Here is a 21,312-nt window from a genome sequence, read left to right as displayed (position 1 = left end):
GTCCTTCCTTGGCACACAGCGGGAGGAGGCAGCGGCCGGGGGTGTCCTGGGGGGGGGGGGGCAGGCCCTGGAAGGGGTTCGCCCCCTTCCCCCCACGGGCTGCGGGGGACACGCGCTGTGTGTGCTGGGGGCGTTAGGAGACGACGCTGGAGGCGGGGTGAGGGATGGGGAAGGGAAAGTAAGGGGGGGGGAGCGTGGATCCAGGGGGGTGTAGGGGCAAGTAGGGCTACCGGGGCGGGGGGCGTCGGGGAGAGTAGGGCTACCAGGGGTGTGTTTGGGGCGAGGAGGGGAGTTCTTGGGGGTGGGACAGGTAGGACGGGGGTGGGGGCCTGCCCGCCCCATTGGTCACATTTGGGTTTCCCAGAGGCTAGCGCTCAACACTGACTGCTCTCCTCGCCCTCCTGCCACTATCCCTATAAAGTAAATAGCTGACATCAGCCCTGCTTTTGCTTATGCTTATACAGTGCACACCAGCTGACTCTCCCTTGCTGCCAGGAGCTATCAGCGTCTAAATTATCCTTGTTGCTTCCTGAACTGCTATCCTTGTCGCTTTCCTGAACTTACCTCTCTTGCTCTCCCCCTCGCCCCCCTCTTTGCCCCTCTCAAATGGCTCATTGCTTCTGGCTCAGATTGAGACCGCTGTAAATCCTTTTTATCAATGAGGTCCGTTCCTCCTCTCAAAAGCATGGTGACAGGAAAGCAGTTTCCACAGGAAAGTCTCTTAATAACTTGATCATTATTGAAAAGGAGTACTTGTGGCACCTTAGAGACTAACAAATTTATTTGAGCATAAGCTTTCGTGAGCTACAGCTCACTTCACGAAAGCTTATGCTCAAATAAATTTGTTAGTCTCTAAGGTGCCACAAGTACTCCTTTTCTTTTTGCGGATACAGACTAACACGGCTGCTACTCTGAAACTTGATCATTATTGTAACCTTTTGTTTTTTTTAAATATGTTTGAACTAGATCTAAATTGCAATGATGGAAAGTGGGGGGCGGCCTTCAACTGGCCAACTTATACTGCTGGCCACCAGTTCGGCTGTCACAGCAATTCTGTACTCCATTTACAGGCAGAAATCTAAAGTTGCTCACAGCCTCAAGGTCAGTTGTGTGGTATATTTATTTTATTATTGAAAAGTACTAACTTTACAATTTGGTGTGTAACACTGTAGCACAATCGTAGGTTAGAAACTCCATATAAAAGAATAGTGTTCCGATGAGTGAATATTTAGTTCATTTGGAGATGTTTTTCTCTTAATTGAATATTTCATGTCTTTATTTGGCTGTAGAGTGTGTTATTAGTTCTCCATTTGTTTGAAGGTGCAGTATTTATCCTGTTCCTAGGAGTGCTCCCCCTTTATATATTTTTTTTTCAATATTTTAAAACTGGTTCAGGGATTGCTTCATTGTAATAGCTTAAACTAACTAGTATGATAAGTGTGTTTGGAGGTGTTTTATTAGATTAACATGTTTATGTCTGCTACACTTACGATAGCAAGTAATTTCCACTGATGATTTAAGATAGAACACTAGACTGGGACTCGGGTGACCTGGCTTCTGTTCCTAACTCTGCTACTGACAGGCTGAGTGATGTTGGGCAAGTCAGTTTACCGGTCTGTGCTTTAGTTTTCCCATATGTAAAATGGGGTAATGGTACGGACATTCTTTGTAAAGTGTCTTGAAGTCTACTGAGGAAAAACACTAGATAAAAGTCAAGTTTTCTTATTAAAACTAGGGAGGAAAAAGAGTTAATATAGTTAGGCTTGGCAGAATTCTATTTTTATATTTTGACAGATAATATTGATTATTTAATTTTATCAATTTAAATGTTCACAGTTGTGGGAAATTGTGGAGGGGCCAGGCAACAATTATTTAATGACAGTAGACATTGAGATTCAAAAAGTTACAGCTTTGTAACTTAAAACACACATTGTCAACATCATATGCCAAAATATACAAAGTAAATATCCTTAAATCAAACTCTTATAAGTTCTCAAACAGCATTTTTCAATGGAAATATATTTTTTTGTCGATTTGTATGTGTATTGTGAAATGGACATTTACCAATAAAAATCTAACCCTCCCAAGCCTAAATATAGTGCTTATTGTAAATTAGCACTGAACTGACCCCCTATTCCTCAAAACCCTCCTTTCCCCACCCCCAAGTTTATCTGCACAACACAGTCTTTAGAAATTAGTCATAAGCGAGAAGTCTCTTTTACATCTGTTTCATAACACACATTTAGTCTATAACTACTGATACATATGGCTCTTTTTGTATATAGGGAGCAAAAAAAGTGAATCTAGATCAAGACTTGAAGAACATTCTTATGGAAGCACCCGGAAAATGTGTCCCGTATGCAGTTATTGAAGGTATTGTGCATAAGTGCCTGGGTCACTAGAGGGTTCTAATAGCTTCCAATCTTTTCCATTTCACCTTCCCTTCTTCTAAGAAAATAACTTTTCTCCAGCATCTCTGATTCTGGTCCAGGTATCTAAAGCAGAGGTTGGTCGAGAAAACATTGAACCATCCAGCAAAACTCACAAGGATAATGAAGTTCCATTTCAAGCAGTAGGCTCAGCACATACATATATAAAATAGTTCCTAATGTTTCCTGTGGATCCTGTCTAATCCCAAACTAGTCCTTACATTAAATGACCTCCATTAGAATAGAAAGTCAGGCAGTCTCCCTAGAATAGTGTGTCTGTTTCCTTGCCTAGCCTATATCCACCTCCTGACCCTCTAGACCTTATTCTAGTTCTTCATCTGGGACAGTTGCTGACAATTAAAAGCACTAATTCTCTTCTTATATTTTTAGCCTGTCTGTACCATAGTCTTCTGTTGTTGCATAACAGGGTTAACTCTGGCATTACTAATTTTATATGTAATAAAAATGATATGTATAATAAATAATGGTTAACGAATATGTAGCCTTTACAATTCTTGGTAAAATGGTTCTGTATCTTTCAGGTGTTGTGCGGTCTGTTAAGGAAACTCTCAACAGCCAATTTGTGGACAGTTGCAAGGGGGTAGTTCAGAGGCTGACACTACGGGAACACAAAATGGTGTGGAATCGAACAACCCATATCTGGTATGTCTACTTCTCTTCTTGGAAAGATCCAGACATATATGCTCCCCCTGTTGGCTTTATGATGAAGACAGCTGCCAAAAAAAAGTAATTGGGTATTGAATTTGGTGAGGTAATTCAGTGGTGTGATTTCATTTGGTCATGAAGTCTACTGAATAATGCAGGAGTTTGGCAGTAAACTAGATTTTGTAGCTCAGTTTACTTGTTAGGAGAGGCAACTATAAGGCAATTCCTTCTGTATAAAATAGCCTGTAAACCAAGGTTACTTAGTAACTAGCTGGCTGGGTATTTTGTTTTCCATGAATTATGGATGCTGTTTCAAAACCAGACAAATAGTGCATTGGATTTAAATGGACATGTGAGTCATTCAACAATTAAAATGGTCTAGTCAGTATTTGGATGGGTTACTGATCAATTTTGAACCAAGGCTCCAGGGTGGATTGTCAGACTTTTTTGCTTCTGGTAATGCTGTCATTCGGATCAAACCTTAACCACTTGGTTACTGGAGGTCAAATGACACTTTTCGTGAGAAGTATTATTGCTAACCTTGGTGTCCTAGCCAAATGCCATTTATTTTCGCTCCTTAAATTCTTTCTGCTGTGAAAAAGTGGCTGTGATGGTAAGTGAAACTGGTGCGTACGGTTGCTGTGCAGCGTTAAGTAGCTGCTGCGATCGACCTCGGGGGTAAATGCCTTTCAGTGTGGGACGAAGTCATTCCTATATATAAAGTTTGTAAATCCCTTAAAGTGTGTATGTATTGAAGGTGCATGTACATGTCATAGATACTTTTTAATAAGATTTAACATCTTCCATCCCATTCCCCATATTAGGTCCTTCTTTAGGAGCTGAAAACTTTTCTCTCTCAAACCCATTTTCTATTTCTTTTTTTCTCTTTTTTTCCCTTGAGGTGAGCAGGGTAATTGGTGGTGGTAATTGGGAAGGAAGACACCTGTAAACACTCATGTTCTTCACAAAATTGATGTACGTAGGTCAGATTTTTCAGCCCTACCAGCTTTATTTGTTCCCTTTAACGGCTACTGCAGGGGCAATTGACACTGTGTTTTGAGGTTTTTCAACATAATCTATGACGCATTTGTTCTTAATTCCTTGGCAATCGAGTGGTGGGAATGGCAGAGCCTTAAAGTAGCGTGGATTATTATAAGCGGTGGCAACAACAACAATCTGAGCTTCACAGCGCGTTCCTCACCAAGTCTGAATGCTGTTCAGTAAACTCGTTAAAAAAAAAATCAGTGATGGTGAACTGAAGTGTGCAGCAAACAGTCACTTCCTTAACCTACCTTTGAACGCTATTGCTGTTGTTTACAGCGGGGAGGGTATTTCACTCTGTAAGCATGAGGAGAGTCATTATTACAAGCCCTTAGTCCCCACCCCAAAGTTTCAAGATTGAGTGATTTCACATAACTAGCCTACTCAGAGAATGCATGAAACTATTGGGTGTAGGAAGTAGAAGTGTCATTTGGGGTGGGAGGTGTTCTCCCGAAAGCCTTATAAATGAAAATTACTGCAGAATTTATGGAGGAGCCTGCATAAAGATTTCAAGACCAGGATGTGTTGTGACCCTCATGTACCTGGAAAATAGGGAATTACGCTCATCCAACCTAGCTAGTTTAAGAGCATTTTTCAACAGCTGTAAATTGTTCATATTGAACAATGGTCACAACCTGGCAATATTCCCCAGATGTTAAAATGAGTTCTTAATAATAGACCTACAGCACAATTCAAATGATAAATCTGGTGAGAACATGATTCCTTGACTCAGAGAAGGAATCGGAAGTCGCATTGTCAAATGAACCTGCTGAAACCGGATCATTGCTCCACTCTCTGAGCCTAAACAAAGCCTCCGTTAATTGAGTTACACTTATTAAAATTGCTTATGTGCCATGCAGTGCTTCTTGCCACACAACAATTTGTCAAAGTTGGAAACCCATTTGGAAGATTAGATGGAATTAGATATGTCTGAATGTCATCTTCTTGCCAGGGGAAGTGCAGCGTCTGCTTCCGTATAAGGAGCTAAGCAGAAGTGTGAGAATACAAAAGCAGGGCCTAATACAGACCCCCAGGCAACACTGCTACAGAAAGAAACAGCTTTACAGTTATTTTGACCAAGAGAAACTTTTGCTAGGACATGTAAAAACAGGATTCAAATAGTACCCGTGCTTTCCCCAAAAGCCAAGTTATGGCACACGAACGTAAAGGAGGGCATTCTCAAGAAGATCAGACGCTGCAGAAAGTTTCAATGGCTCCAGCAGTGTGAAGGTACTTGTTCCAGGGGAATTAATGTAATATTTTGTTCTTTGGCACTTTTTGTCTACTGACCTCAAAGTGCTTTGCAAGCATTAATTAGCTGGCCCTTACAACACTGTACTATGCTACTGTCAAGTATGTGAGAGGAAGGATGCGTTGTTGATTTAATTTATGTAGGATTAGATGCTGATAAAGATTTTTCTTTCCTAGCTGTGGATACACTGAAAGTTGACTAATTTTATCTTTTGAAGATTTTTTAACCTCATCTTATAGAAGACTAGAAGGCTTGAAGATGGGGTGTTTACAACAAAGCAGATTAAACACCTATTTCACGGCTAGTCGTTAATTAGGGGAAAGTGGCTTGTGTTTTTGCTTGTCACATGTTCCAGCTGATGGCAAAACGGTTATGCCTAGATTTGCTTTATTTCTCACTCACTTATCCTCCACCAGGAATGACTGTGAAAAGATCATCCACCAGAGAACCAATGCAACGCCCTTTGACTTGGTGCCGCACGAGGATGGTGCCAACGTCACAGTACGAGTGGTAAAGCCCCTGGATTCTGCAGAACTCAGCTTGGAGACAGTGTACGAAAAGTTCCATCCCTCTATTCAATCCTTCACGGATGTGATTGGCCATTACATTAGCGGCGAACGTCCCAAAGGCATCCAAGAAACTGAAGAGATGCTGAAGGTTGGAGCAATGTTAACGGGAGTGGGAGAGTTGGTCCTAGACAACAACACTATCAAGCTGCAGCCGCCCAAGCAAGGGTTGCAGTATTATCTGAGCAGCCTGGATTTTGACTCCTTGCTGAAGAAGCAAGAATCAAATGTCAAACTCTGGAAAATTCTGACAGTCATTTTCGGCTTTGCAACCTGCGCCACACTCTTCTTCATTCTGAGGAAGCAGTACCGGGAGTTTCGGGAAAAGCAGCGCCTGAAACAAATGCAAGATGAATTCAGGCAGACTCAGGAGCAGCTAAGGCATGACATGAACACTGAGGGTGGGGACACTGTAAAAAATGTCTGTGTCGTCTGTCTGAGTAACATTAAGTCGTGTGTGTTTCTGGAGTGCGGGCACGTCTGCTCATGTGATGAGTGCTACCAGGCACTTCCAGACCCAAAGAAATGCCCTATTTGTAGGCAGGCAATTGCTAGGGTGGTTCCCTTATACAACAGCTAAACGATTGTGGCTTTGGAGCAATTTGCAAAAACATTTCCCCTCTTAAGGGGTTTTCTCAAGTCCTCCAGCTGGTTGGCCTGTCTGGCAACTTGGGCAGGTGCTGTTCCTGGGGGGTGAAATTTGTTGGGAGAAGAGTGAGCGGGCGAGACTGCCTTATGATCCAAAATGCAAAAGTAGAAATTTTACTGCAGAGGCAGAACTGACGTAAAGGTTATAACTTAATCAAAGAACTAGTCCTAAAGGGAGCAAATCCAGCTAATGAGTGCATTGAGTTTCCTTTAGACTGCCCCCAATAGACTTTGAGGATGGTTTATGCAATCTCCAGAAATGAAGTTTTTATTAGGCTGGTGAGTTAATATGTTTCTCTTTCTGCACTTCCAATCCCTTGTGTTTATTACCGTCGGTATTTACATATCTTTTGATTTTTGTACTTTGTGTTACTGGTTTATTGTAACTGGATCTGCAGTCACTGTAGATTTGGTTTGATCCCACTTGATTTCAGCGTCTGAAATATCTGGGCTAGAAAAAGCATTAGTCTGAGATGGCCTGTAGACTGCAGGATTAAAGTGATGCTGTCAAGTAGTTCTAGGGCTGAATTTAGCGTTAGGGATTTTTTAAGGGCTTTTACAAAGCCTCATATGAATGGAAATATTTTCATGAAAGACTTTATTTCATTAGAGTGAGCAATTATGTCCACATTGTCCTCTCCTTGTTCTCCTACCACCACCACAAAACATATGGGGTTGGTTGTTAAACCTTTCTCTGCAGCATTGGAAATCTATATACAACTGCGTCATGCTAGCACACAAAAACCAGACAGTGAAATTCACCTGTCTGGCTTCATTGTCCAAGCTTGAGTTGGATGCAAAAAGGAAAGGGCATCAATGGTGAAGAGTAAATTTGACTTAGATTATTAAAACTAAACAAATCTTAAAGTGGGTGGTAGAGCAGGCAAGAAATTTCCTTTCTCATGAGTTTTTATTTAGACAATGTCCCTTATTTTAGTAGGTGAGGCTGGTAGTGATGTCAATTAGGCTAGGAACTGGAATGGAGATGATGGATGGGATTGTTATTTGGGCTTTTGGAATCTGACTCTAAAAGTTTCTGTCTCTGTCCATGAGTTCAGACTAAACGTTGCTACTTCCTAGTAATAGAGCAGTAAGTGATACGAGAACAGCACTCCTCTGGAGTCTTGTGTTATGCTGTATGTATTTCTTTTGCTTTCTGTTTGTTCTGACACATACACAAATTGGCCAAGCAGCATCATGACAATAGACAGTGTATGGTTATAAAGTAAAATCTTGAGTGGGATTAGATTTTTTTTTTAAATGTACTTTATAATACACCATTTTGCCTTCTTTCTTTCATTGATTTAACGTTCTGATTTCATGAGTGGTGGTGAACCACAGAGTGCTGGTCACCCTCAGTACTATTTCACAACATTTGTGAAACAAAGGGGTGCATTGCATATTTGTGCATTGACCACAACATAAAGCAAAGCTTCGTTGATACTCCGGTACTCCTCTTTATTTCATACCATGTATATTACAAATAAACATTTATCTGCAAAAAGAAAGCACAAATCTCTTTCATTTCCCAAATTTCGTATTAAATAATAGATGGAAACTATTCGTGAATGGAATATAAAGACTTCCTGAACAGGGTGACATTAAGGTCAATATTTATGTTGGAGGACATCAAATCTTCTTATTCAGTAAACACGAAGTTGCTGGATGTATTGTGTTTTTTGTACATTCAAAATATTTGAGATATTTCTAGTGTATTCAACTTCTGTTATGGCCATGAATTTTAAAAGGGTAACTTTGAAACTCATTCTGAAGAGGGGATTTCACTACATCCCTGGAAAATAAACTACTGGCTTGGAGCTCACAGCCAATAACGTTGCACTCATTTATATTACGTGTTCGGATTGGCTAACATTACTGCATACCTCTGAGGAGGTATGTAGAAAGTCGCTGGCTCATCAAGGACAGATTCTAGCAATTGGGCCAGGATTTTTCTCATATATACGGGAGTAAACATTCCAGAGGATGGAGGAGATGGATTAGGGTGGCAACTCCAGTGGAAGTTGATGGGTTAAAAGTAATTTGGCACAAAAGGGAATTGTGCTGGAGCTTGGATGGCTTTTCAGGCCTGTCTGTTTTTTTTTTTTTTTTTAAATTGGAGGTCTTGATATTTTGACCATTTGTGTTTTAGTAGCTGTGACAGTTCTAGAGACCCTGATAGGCACAACTGGAAAATTGGAGTTCAGAGAAGATGTCAGGTCTCCGTTTAGTGCCAGTAGAACTAAGACAGTTAAACCATGTAAGGCTCAATAGTCATTGGCCAGTGTAATGATAAGGGAGACAGTCTCCATCAGTCTCAGTATTCCTTCTGTCCGAGTGGAGCAGAGCTTAATGTGTTGCAGTATGGCTCCCCACTCCGAATAAGCAATACTGTCATCAAGGATCTGGCTGGGAGTTGGGGCTCCTGTATTGGAACAAGAGCCTGAGGGAGGGTCTGTATCTTTACAAATGGGTAATCTCAAACAACTGCATGAGGTACATATCCGCATTTAACAAATGGGATAATGAAGACCTGGAGAGTTGAAACTTGTCCAAAGCCTTGGGGTTTTTGGCTGCTGGTCTTGTACGTAATTTGCTCAAAGCACTTTGCATTTCCCATTCTGCTGCTATTGGGCACTAGAAGTCTGCCAAGCCCTTTCTTTTTAGGCACAAGATGTACAAAATGGGTTGTCATCCTTTTTCTCTTCCCTCTTCTGCCCCTGCACTGGCCTGTTCCTCATCACCTTCTCTGGAGAAATGGTAGATGCTCACCCCCGGTGAGTATGGCACAAACAGGTCAAGGGACTATTGGTTAGAGAATCAGTCAAAGGAGGAGCACTCCAAACCGCTGATGTGATTTAGCAGCAGGCCAGTTTGTCTGTAACTTCACTTTAATGATTTTGCCCTTTTTCATGTCGCCACATTCTCCCAATTAACCATGATAGAAGAATGGGGATGCTCTAAAGGAGCAAGGGGAGACTATCAGGTGTTTTCTTTGTTTATGCTCGTATCCTAGTTCCTGATGTTTTGTTACCCGATGCCTTGTGTAGAGGCCCTTCCGTCAGACTGACTAGGAAGGAGTTGCTTTGATAAGTGAAATTACCTGTTACCTCATTTCCACATAGACTAAGTACCTCTTCTTGCAACTGCCCTTGTCACTGAAATCCAGCATGTAGTTTGGATCTGTGTGGCTCTTTAAGCTGGCGGGGCAAAAGGTTTCTGACAGATCTGTGTGTGTTTGTTTATATTCTTGTATCCTAAGCCAGTCCAGCATATGCCAGAAAAAGAGAGTAAGATGCTTTGAGAGATACCGCACCTACCCCAGAGCCACTCCATGTCCTCATTACACAGCTCACAGTGACACCTTCAGACTTGTCATCATACCCTCACCTGTGTTAACAAGCATCTCTCTCTCTGACACACATTGTGCCCAACACGTCCTGTGCCCTGGCTTGTCTGCCCTGGTACATTAATCCTCTGTTGTGTGAGGTACCAAGGATTGTGAAGGTTATTGGAGGTTGTGGGGGATTTGGGACAATGGCTTTTTTTCTTCCTCTCTGATCACAGTGTATTCTTCATTTATCAGTAGAATGGTTTGGTGTAGTTGTTATGGAAATAGAATACATTACCGGTGCCTGCCTTGCAAGATGAGCTTGCTGTACTGTGGTGTGTTTCATTATGACATTTAATCCAGGATTTTTGGCTGAAATGGGCCAGGAGGAGCAGAACCGCACTTTATTTTGAAGTGGGTTGAGCTACTTTATCAATCTTGGACAAAAAATTTTCCATTTTATTGCCTCCAGAAATCCCTCACGGCTCCCAGATGTGCTTGTTAGTCACTTCCTGTACAGCTGTTTCATTGTTATTTTACTCCCTGATACACATTGTGCTAGAATGATGGCTGCACTGTGCACATTAAACTGACACCATTAAAGGTCATATCATGCACAGCACAACTGTCACACTTTTTGCTGCTGTCAGTGAACTTGAACAGGAGTTTCAGCCTTTTATAATCCTCACTTTGGGACTCCCTTTGCTCTGAGAGCTCAGAGCTGTTTTTGTTTTGTTTTGTTTTAAATGAAAACAGCTTCCTCTTTGGCACACACTCCTTTTGTCAGCCGCTAGAATAAAGGGTGAATTACGTGCTTTGTTTCTTTGTTAAATGCTAACAAGGTTAAACCGAGAGATCTTTGTGTCCCAGCGTCCAGGATTATGTCAGCTCTGGGAATAGTATGAGCTGCTTCTGCAAAATTGGGACAGAGAGCACGGGCCATTGCCCTTTGGGGTTCTCACAAAAACAATGGGTAGTTAGATTTAATTGCAGACATAGACAGGTGAGTTTCCCCTAAGAGAACTGTTTCCAGAGCTGAACGGAGTCTTTTTAAAAGGTAAATTCTCTATATTAGTTTTACAACGAAACAATCCAAGGCATGTTTATGAAACAGGATATGTATCAAGCAGTTGCTGGTATCCTGCAGTGAAACTGCAGAGCTCTGCATTGAGGCCCTAGTGCGGCCCAGTTACTCTGCCCATAACTTGAGAGAGCAGGCTTGTGGGGATTAGAGGGGATGCCACTCAGGCCTACGACTCAGTGCTTGAGACATCTAAATGGTGGTAAGAGACCAGTGGAGACTCGCTGCTCTCCTTCCCTGTATCCCCCTGCCAACCAGACTGGCATTCTGACAAAGAGCATCTTCACTGCAGTCTAGTTTCCCTGCCTGTGGCCAAGTCAAAAGACCACTCAGTCCCTGCAGTGATGAGATGGATGTCTCATTGACGGGCTTGTCCACAAGATCCAGGGCAAGCTGGGTTGAAAAGGGAAGAAATAATGGCTTAATATATTATGCATGTCTTTTAAAAAATAGAAATGGGAAACTCTAAGTTACAATGTTGGCTCTTCTGAGAGAGTCTCTTTATGGCCGGATTCACATTTAACTAAGAGTTATTAATGGAAGTTCATGGGGCTTTGTTTCTTCCTGATACGCCAGGTGTCCTGCATTAGTCTGGAGTTTCTCTAATTTAAGGACTTAACTTTCATAGGCTTGGTCTGAAAGTAGATCCCTGGAGGGTTAGTAATCAGGTAGTGAATCAAGAAACTCCCCACAGGCAGAATGAAACTGACCTTTCTGCCTCTTGCCGTTTTTGATGCTATTCCCGATGATTCATTTATCATCTTCTTACCAAAACAAAGACAACACTTTTGCAGCAGTGAGACTAACTGCATAATCAACTTTCGGAAGCAGTTGGACCATAACATGTTCCTAAACCGGACACGTTTCATCTGTAACAGAATGTTCAGAAGCTTTCAATCTGCAGAGTTTGAAGCTGTAGGTTTTCCACAGGTTTTTAGCCGTGTCCAGTCCTGTCTGTACTTTAGATGGCGCAATAGAACCATGATATACAGTACATGGCGCTTTTGCTATCTCACCACTGTGCTTTCTTGAAAATACTAGTTCTAGCAAAAACTGCAGTAAAACTGCAGTGCCAGTCCCCGTATCTGTTAACAGGCTGCCTCTTTCTCCTAGAAATGGTGGGGTCAGGCAGAGGAGGAGAGACCTAGGGGTGGGAGGATGCAATAATGAAGAGCAGAAGTGAAGAGGGAACTGCCACTCAAGGCTATTTCTGTTTCACCACTCGGCGCTTTCACTCCCACTCCTGTGATAGCATTGTACCTGTCAATGCACTTCAGATGAGGGTTTATTTTCCACTTCCCCAGCCACCTGTTTCAGTCGAGCAATGCAGTAGAATTGATCAGAGCTGAGGAGGAGAAGGATGCAAATGGGGATTGATGTAATGAATCCTATAATACTGAGCTTCTCATGTCTTGGTCACATTTCCTAAATCTCTCCTTGCCTCTCCCTAACAGATTTGCTCAGAAAAAGGTGTTTCCCCTCACTTTCTGTCTTGAACTCTTGCATTGCTGTTAAACCGCTGTCATGCCCCACCCCCAGAGGTGGCTGCAGTTCAGTGGTGACTGAAATGATCCCTATCCTGTGTATAGTTTGTAAAACACTAAATTTTTTTAAGTGCTTTGAGATCCTTCATGATGAAAATCGCTATAACCATGCATGTTGTTGTTAATATGGTCACTCCTTGTTCTGTGGCTCTCTGTATATCATGACCATTGTATTTCGTTCCAATGTGAACTATAATTTCTCTCTCCATGAGGTTCACTCCTCAGTAGGGAATAAGGAAAGGGAGACAACAGGATTTGGTATGAAACAGAGACTGCCACTCAATGCTCACTGACCATTTTAATTAAATATCTACAAGCCAGGGGACAAAAGATGGTCTTGTGATTGAGGAATTGGACTGGGACTCTTGAGGCCTTGGTTCAGTAACTCGATCTGCTACAGACTGTGACCTTGGGCAAATTACTTAATCTCTTTATGCCTCCATTTCCTTTGTCCACTGGAGATACGAATACTTCCGTGTTCTGTCTTGTCTATTTGGGCTGTAAACTCTTTGGGGCTGGAACTCTCTCTTACTTTGTGTATATACAGTGTCAAGCACAATGAGGCCCTCATCTCATTTAAGACTTCTAGGCATTATTGCAAAGGAAAATAAGTAAGCCCAAACTGGTGCTTTAGTCTGTATTACAATTCCTTCTCATTCTATGTTCCTGTCTCTTTTTTCCCTCCCTTTCATTTATTTGCTTCTCATTCTCTTGTGGGAAAGGTGGTTTCCTTTCTTTTTATCTTGCATTCTCTTTGTTTTTCTCCCTGGTTACGTTTTCTAAATGTCTTTTAATTTTCAGTGTCTCTCTACAGCAGTTTATCTTCTTGTAAAGCACTTTCCTTGCATTTTATGATGTCATAAAAATGATCTCTTGGGTAGCTCAAAGTGCCTGTCTCTTTTGAAAAGCCGCTATGGAAAAACAACTCCCTCTTACTCAACAGGTCTGCTCCTTGTTTGTATTGGGAATCAGATTGGCTGATTTTACTGTCCAAAATAAGTTTTTACTCCCGTTAGGTCTGCAGAGCTAAAGAGAAGTGAGCTGGGTTCTATTCAGGCCTCAGCAGAATTATGTAGTAAGTTCCAATCGATTAACATGTGCCAACCCACTGATAGCAATGGAAGTACATGGAGGCCATAGTGTGTAGACAAGGAGGTCGCTCAATGGCCATGAATGGTGATGCAGCAGAAGAGAATAACTCCATATGACTCTCAGATCCCAAACTGAATATGAAGGGATAACTGGGGGCTAGAGAGGAGGAAAAAGCCCCATAATTTACTTGTAAACTTACTTTGTTATTAAAATGATTAAGACAAGCAGGTGACGCAATGATGCCATATTAATACTCACTTTTCTGACCAGAAAAGCTCTTTCAGTTGTTGGAGGATTGCCAATAAGCAGCCTGTCCTCACTTGATTAGTCCCCTCTTTTCAGGATCTGGGGGATTCTGAACCTTTGCCAATTTAACTGCTATCAGTTTATGTCCTTAGTTGATAGAATTAATAACAATGCACCAGTAAATAGCAGAATCTGTCAAGATCTCAGCTCTTAGCTGCAGCTGTCTCCAGGGACAGAATTCAGAGAGAGAGCTTGATCAACTTGCTAGATGTTGAATATCTAAAGAAACAAATTGGTGCATCTGTTGTTTTCGATACAGTGACAACTCTGTGTGTGTGTTTTCCCCTCATGTTCGCTTTTTCCACGGTTTCGAGCTCTTTACATTCTCTGCCTTCCTTTTAATGATGGATTGTTTTTATATCTTAAGGGGGAGGCACTATAGTCCAGTGGATTGTGCCCCGGTCTGAGAGTAAAGAGACTGAGGTTCTGTCCCTAGTGCTACTAGACCAATGATACTCAGAGTGAGGGCTGCAAGTAGCTCTTCAACATGTTTGCTGCAGCTCTTGACAGCACATAATATTAAAACGCTGTGTGATTTAATTATTAACCAATCTGAGTTATTAACCAGTCAGGATACTTTTATTAACCAATTAAGTTATCAACTTGCACTAAGTTATTAACTTATTTGCTGTGAGAAGAATTCTATATATAAAGTATATAGTACTATAGTAAATGAAACAATGAATTCACACTACTGTGGCTCTTTTGGATAATGTTGATTGCTAATTTGGCTCCTGAATCACTGAGGTCAGAGTATCATTGTCCTAGACCATCCCTGTGACCATGGGCAAGTCACTTCCCCTCTCTCTGCCTGTAGTTTTGCCAGCTGCCGGACAAGGTTAATGATACTGGCAGTCCTTTGTAAAGCATGATAGCAGAGCTAAGATTCCCATTATGTCTCCGACATGCACAGTCACATAGGTAATTCCCTCCTTCTCCTGCCCCACCTTGTCTTGCTGGCTTTCAGCCAGACTCTTCATGAAGAAATAGAAAATAGTGCATGGGAATTTAGTACTCGTGAAATGTATCCTACCCACACAGCAGCCACAACCTGAGCAGCATGGACTGATAATAAGAATGACAGTATCAAGGCAGGGGAGCCTCTGTGACAGGCTCTGAATGAGAATATGTGCCTTGTTACCCACCATGTTGCTCAAATGAGAGACCCATTCTAACAAGCTATTCATTTCCTCCTGCCAGCTGCTTCTGTGCCTTCACTCAGGGACACACAGTGACCCCTTGCACCCTTTAGCGTGTGGTTATTAACATGAGTATTCCACTGAAATCAACAGACCTGTGCATGAGAATGACTATTGATGGCGAAGCTCTTACTCCCCTCTGTCCTTCAGTGATGGGATTCCCCTCCCCAGGACAAGTTGTGCATGGTGGAGATTTCCTTCCTCAGACAAACTCTTCCTTCAGCAGGGGATTGCTTACCACGGTCCAGATAGCACCTCTAAGTCACTTCCTCCGATGGAGTGGGACCAAGCCAATGCAATATCAAGAGCCTGCAGTGGCAGCAAAATAATCAGCAGCCACATGGTATCTACATGTAGGACTTGGCAGCTTGGTGGCATTCATCCAACATCAGCTCTGCTGCATGATCTGAGCATCTGCAGTGAGTGGTAGAAGAGCCTTAGAGCAATCAGTAAAATACGTACAGTTATAAAATAGGTATTTTATTTAGCTAACATGCAGCTTCTGCAAAATCCATCCTAAAAGCAGTGGCCTTGGAAACGTTACTACTGACCTTAATCAAGACACACTCTCATGCAGCAGAACAATTACAGTGCAGAAGATGCTGCCTCTCGGCTTTATCCCCGTTCCCCTCCTCTTTTCAAAAAATCTCTCCAGGTGCTAGATTAGAAACGATAGGCTGCTTTATACAACTGATCAGATGACCAGTGCCAGCACAAGTGAAAACTGAACCAGCAAGCAATTCTCCCCACTCGTGGAACCCACCAAGAACGTTTCAAGGCCAGAGAAAGTTGTATACCTTATTAATAAACCATGGTGTTCTGAGATGCTTCTGTTGGACCTCTCTGTGGCAGGCAGTGCTGCTAACTTCACTAAGGACCTCACACCGGTTGGTGGGATGTTCAGATATTTTGGGTGTGTTTCGCAGCAATGAAGAGCATGCTGGTGTGATATCCCTAGTCGGTTTGGTGGACAGGCCTTGTTTTGGGTCTGGTGAGCCCACAAACCCAGGTGCATTTAAGTGTTGCAGTGAAAATTTAGCCCCTAAAATCTGAGGCTACTGAGGAACCTTTAAAAAGCCCCTTTTCCTTTATCAGGTAACAACTCAGTACTTTTCATTTTCAAAGCACTCTGCTAACATGAATTATTCTTCTATCTCTGTGAAGCAGATAGGGAAGCATTGCTAGCCCCATTTAGATGGGGAGCAGCAGAGTAGTTAAGTGACTTGTCCAAGGCTACAAAGGGAATCGGTGGCAGAGATGTGCTTAAGCTTTAAATGCTTCTGGTCCTTGTTCCTGTGTTCAGTCCTCAGGGCCACGCTGCCTGCACAGTATAGGAGGCCTGTGGTTAACAAAAGGAGAAACCCCCATTCTGGAGGCAGGGAAATTATCCAAAAGCCATGCTCAATTAGTGCAGGCTTTTATGCCCAGCTGCTTGCCCTATTACTGTCTATTATTTCCTTTGCTGTATCATTTTTCCTCTGCTGAGCGATGGGCTGCACAAAACAGAGGGTCAGGGTTGCTTCCCATGAAACCTGTTTGTCTGTTTTAATCAGAGACTTTGGCACAAGTGATACTTCCTTCTCCAGACCAGACTTAGCCTTTCAGGCAGCAGCCACACCATTGCTCTGTTATCTCTGTTGCCAAGTGATTTCCAGGGGGAAAAGAAGGTAGCCATGCAAATACAACTGTTTAAACACATCTCCTGTGCACTGGGACCAGCGACTCTGCAGGCAAAGCCTGAAATAGGCTTATTCATTACAGAAACATCAGAAAGAGAGGCTTTGGGGAGCTGACAGCCAGTGTCTCCTTGCAAGGCTGGGCAGGATTGAGAGAATCAGGTTTCGAGTTCCTGGGTGGGTTGGTTCTTGGAAGACACTACCGAAGAGCTCTTAATTTACACTTAATCCATTTTGGAGCTCTTAAACCTCTTGGGAGTGGAAAGTGCTTGTTTACCTGCTCATCCGCTGCTGAAGCACTTTATAGATTACAGACAACGGCCCCTTCAGATGTTGTGATTTTGCCACAGTCACTAGCCACAGTGCCCTCCAGCTCCCACTCTGAGGTACTGTCACAAAACACACACACCGGAGTCCCTCAGCCCAGCCTGCCAATGCTCGGTGCCACCTGGGCTCCCGGGCCCAGGGCCAGGGGAGGGATTTCCATTTTTTACATTGAATTCAGTAGTGGTGGAAGGTTTGAGGCTGAAATTCTGTATCCACTGAACAAATACGTCGTGGGGAACAACAGTGCACGTTATCCTACCCTGCTTTTCTTGATCTGCCTCCCCCCCCCCACACACACACGCACGCACACATCTTTAAAGGGAGAGGGTAGCTCTGTCTCTAAACCCATCAACCCTAGGTTGCTGGATCTCAGCCGAGACTGCCAGCAGGAATGTTAATTAGTGCTGAGACTCACGTGCACATCTGTTCACTAGGAAGTGCCTTGAGACCACCAGTTTATTTCAGAGAGGGCATGGAACAGCTGTTGAGTGGCCATAACATTCAGTCACAGACAGCTGGAGCTGGAGTCAGATCAGTACCCCAGAAACAAAAGGTTCCGTAGCTCAATCTCATGAGCTCTCCGAACCCTTGATTCCTGAAATGCTTGCGAAGCATTAAATGCTTCAAGATGGCAATTTGTTATTAGTTGGGAATGCTACAAAGAATATTATTTATCACAGAACTTTTATAATAGGGGCAGTGAACTTGGTAATAGGATAGCCCAAGCCTTTTGCTTCTAGCTCAGTGGCTCAAATTCAACTCAGGAAGGACAGAAGCGTTGTTGCCCCCTGACGGTGGCGCAGTGAGCAGGCAGTATCAGTCCAGGTAACGTCTCAAAACCACTGTGATGGGCACTAACTGGGAACTTTCCTGGCAGCCTCAGCAGAGAGCCTAAGGCTTGAGTGGGCAGACTAGCCATTGATAGGATAATTCAGTCACCTCTAGCATGAGGCCCTCCACTCATGGTTCAAAGCATGCTTGACAGGCTTCTACTCCTGTTACCTCAATGGGAGAGAAGGAGCAGAGCCCCTACCCATCCCCACGCCTTCTCTGTAAGCTGCCGCTGCCTGTGCTCGTACCTGTTCTCTGCATAAACCAGAAGATTTCAGTCTTCAGGGCTGTCAGTCTGGCACCTTTTGCCAGCACTACAATTCACACCCATCTCCGTGTCCTGAATAAATCTGCACAAGACGAGGATCGAAATTAACGCTAAATACCAAGGGAATTGCTGCAGGATCAACACGTTACCCCCCGAACAAAAGAGGTTTGCTCAAAGAGAAGAACAGACTCCAAAAAATGCCTGTAAGAATCAGCAGGGACTCATGAACTCTGCTAATGATGCCCTCCTTTCCCTTAAAAGGGTGTACACTGGAGCGGCGTGTTATGGGTGCTGGGATGGAATGGTACATGGTTTTCTTAGTCACTGTCACATAACCTTGCTTGTGTTGCTTCAGCATGTATATGTGGTTCCAGCCTCATTCTGCTGCAGTGGGCATCACGATGCTTAAATCGCCAAATCAGAAGACCATTTTATCATACTGCACTGGTTTAGGTGTTCGTATCAGATGACACTGCAAGGCACTCTGCTGCAGTGACCCATCTCCCTCTGTTGCATTGGGTTACACGGGTCCTGCAGCATTGCATAACCCCACGTTCCCTTGGGCCATGCTGTTATTCTAGCATCATTTTGGTTTGCAGAGTGGTTGCCATGTGTCATAGGACTGCTTTAATGTGGCACCCTTTGCATTGCTGTGGGTCGTGCAGCCCTGCAGTTTCACAGCCGTTTGTGTTGGATTGGGACAACAGGGAACCACAGATTTAGACTAAAAATTTCACAGCTCATGTTTTTTTGTAGCATGACCTTTGTGTTGGGGTAGGATTCTCCTGCTTCCCCTTGTTTGCTTCCCCAGTTGCAGAAGTCACATCCTCCTGGTCAAAAAAGGCTCATTTGTTTGCCATCTAGCAGTAGGAAGTTACAGGGTATCAGGTTGCCCAGGCATTGCTTCAGACACACTGCACCAGGGTTATGCCATGTTACATGGGAGTACACCAGTGTTTCCGGGAGGCATTCACACCTTATCACGTTACATCACCTCCTATTCAGTACAGCAGGGACTGCTGGGAGGAGGTAGTGGCAGAAACATGCATCTGAGAGCGGGCCAGGAGAGATGACCACAGTGCTTGTTTCACGTACCGCATCCTGAGTAATGACATGAGAGGGCGCCATGTTTCTAGAACTAAATTAAATCTTTATTAAGAGAACTGTTCACAGGGGTGCTGCAGTGGCAGCTAGCATTCCAGCCATTTGCACACAGACTGACTTCCCAGCGCCTCCTCCAAACTCTTCCGTCCTGCAACCTGTGCTCCTCCCTCCAGGTTCCATGTAGGTTGCTACAGTGTTGGCTGTGTGGAGAGCCGGGTATGTGGAGCACATAGATACCACATGGCAGTCTTCACTATATATTCCAACTCCATAAGCAGGCCACATCCCGCATCCGCTGCCATCTACACCCCCTTGTGAGTGAATCCTTCCTTTCCATCTACACTGAGGACTGGTTATGGAAGCAAAGCATGCATTAGGAAACAGGGCCATTTACAGAGTAAAGCTGCCAGCAGTGTAGAAGATTTTATCTCCCTGGCCTTAAGGCTTCATCGCAAGGAAGATGGCAGTGGCCTCAGCCCAAACCTCACAAATGCTCCACCCACTGCATTGGTGCCATTATTGCCGTGCTGCTGCTCTGAGGCTAAAGAAAATTGGGCTTTGCCGTCCCTTTCCCCACGGCTGTACTTAATCAGGGGATCAACATTCAGGCTTCCTTTCCCAGGAGGTGCTGGGAAAATCCACTTGACTGGGATTCCTGGAAGGGGTGAGGGAGAAAAAAGATAATTACCTTGATGCCAGAGATAGACTATAAATGGGATTGTTGCCGGAGGGCACTGCTCGCTCAGGAGTGATGAGCTGAGGTAGTCTATAAGGCTCAGATAGGCATGTACTATACAATTAGTTCCCTAGGACTGGGAAGAGCATGGGCATTGGGGGTCACTGGTCCCTTCCCCATTTGATGAGCAGTCCAAATACCTGGCTAGATCAGGTTAGATTATCTAGGTCCCTTCTTTCAGTGTTTCTCTGATGTTAATCTCAGTACTGAGGCTTTTGGTCAGAAGCTGTTCAAAATGCTCCTTAGATTTTTAAAGGGAGCCAATGAAACATCGACCTGCCCCTTTATCAAGGAGACTGACCCAGACCAGAGTACTCAGAGGGAGAAAGGCAGTTGTCACACCCTTTCTTGGAGATCACAGCAGCAAGGGGTGTGTGTGTGTGTGTGTGGGGAGATTTCCTCCAAAATAATGAACAATGATAATACATTGACTAAAGCAGCAGAGCATCTGGCAGCTTGCTGGCTCTGTACCTTCCACTCCATCTTGTTGCTGAAAGCACCCCTCCTCCACTCTGCTGCAAGAGGGGTGCTCCAAGAAATCAAGGGAGCACGGGGATGTGCACCAGAAAAACAAGAATGCTGCAGTGTATGGGGGGTGGGGGGGTTAGAGGCAGAAGCAGAGACTGTGCCCTGCTGCTGAAAACCAGAGAGGCAAGCTGGTGGAGGAGAGGAAGGGTGGCCTTGCCCAGGGGGTTTGGGAGCAGTGCTTAATTTGTAATGAAAGAGGTGGCGGGGCTCAAGTAATATTTATTTCTTTTCTTACATTCATAACTGATGAGCCAGGCCCAGAGGGGCCCCCGTTAAGCCCTGCCTGGCAGGCGGGAGGCCGGGCTCTGTTTCTCCCTCGAGGAGGGAGGAAGGATCAGTGGTGAGAGCACAGGGCGGGGGCGGGGTGAGGGGAGGCTTCGGGCAGGGAAGGGCAAAGCCGGGCAGCCAGCAGCCGGCCCGAGCCCTCGGGCGCCCAGCGGGGAAAGCACCCGGGCGGGGGAGGCGGAGCCCGGCGAGCCTGGGGCGGGGGCTGCAGAGGGAGGGGCGAGCCCCCCCCCCCGGGGGAGAGCCCAACCCGCGCGCGCGGCAGCCGGGCTCTGCCCTCGGTGACGTTGCTCCTCTTCCCGGGATCTCTCTGCCCCCCCCAGCCTGCCGGAGCCCCCAGCAGCGGCGCGGGGAAGGACTCCGGACTCCCGCCCCCCGCCCCCGGCTCCCCCCCGCCCCGCTTCG

General features: G+C 44.3%; 1 protein-coding gene across 1 annotated transcript; it reads left to right on the top strand.

Annotated features, from left to right (window-relative positions):
- On the top strand, nucleotides 1-8,117 carry MUL1 (mitochondrial E3 ubiquitin protein ligase 1). Its single transcript, XM_048824848.2, has 5 exons — nucleotides 1-157; nucleotides 967-1,101; nucleotides 2,286-2,373; nucleotides 2,972-3,092; nucleotides 5,805-8,117. The coding sequence occupies exons 2-5, from the start codon at nucleotides 979-981 to the stop codon at nucleotides 6,532-6,534; spliced, it is 1,062 nt and encodes a 353-aa protein (XP_048680805.1). The 5' UTR covers nucleotides 1-157; nucleotides 967-978; the 3' UTR covers nucleotides 6,535-8,117.
- The last annotated feature ends 13,195 nt before the right edge of the window (nucleotides 8,118-21,312 follow it).

Source organism: Caretta caretta, chromosome 18 (genome assembly GCF_965140235.1).
Source record: "Caretta caretta isolate rCarCar2 chromosome 18, rCarCar1.hap1, whole genome shotgun sequence".
NCBI classification, from domain to species: domain Eukaryota; kingdom Metazoa; phylum Chordata; order Testudines; family Cheloniidae; genus Caretta; species Caretta caretta.
The sequence above is the reverse complement of the archived record's forward strand: the minus strand, read 5'-3'. Positions and strand labels throughout refer to the sequence as shown.

What these genes read in the sequence shown, in the direction of transcription:
- MUL1 (XM_048824848.2), top strand. Translation starts at nt 979, where the DNA reads ATGATGGAAAGTGGGGGGCGGCCTTCAACTGGCCAACTTATACTGCTG. An exon ending in AAGTTGCTCACAGCCTCAAG is followed by an intron (nt 1,102 to 2,285) that starts GTCAGTTGTGTG and finishes TTTTGTATATAG; the next exon opens with GGAGCAAAAAAAGTGAATCT. An exon ending in AATCGAACAACCCATATCTG is followed by an intron (nt 3,093 to 5,804) that starts GTATGTCTACTT and finishes ATCCTCCACCAG; the next exon opens with GAATGACTGTGAAAAGATCA.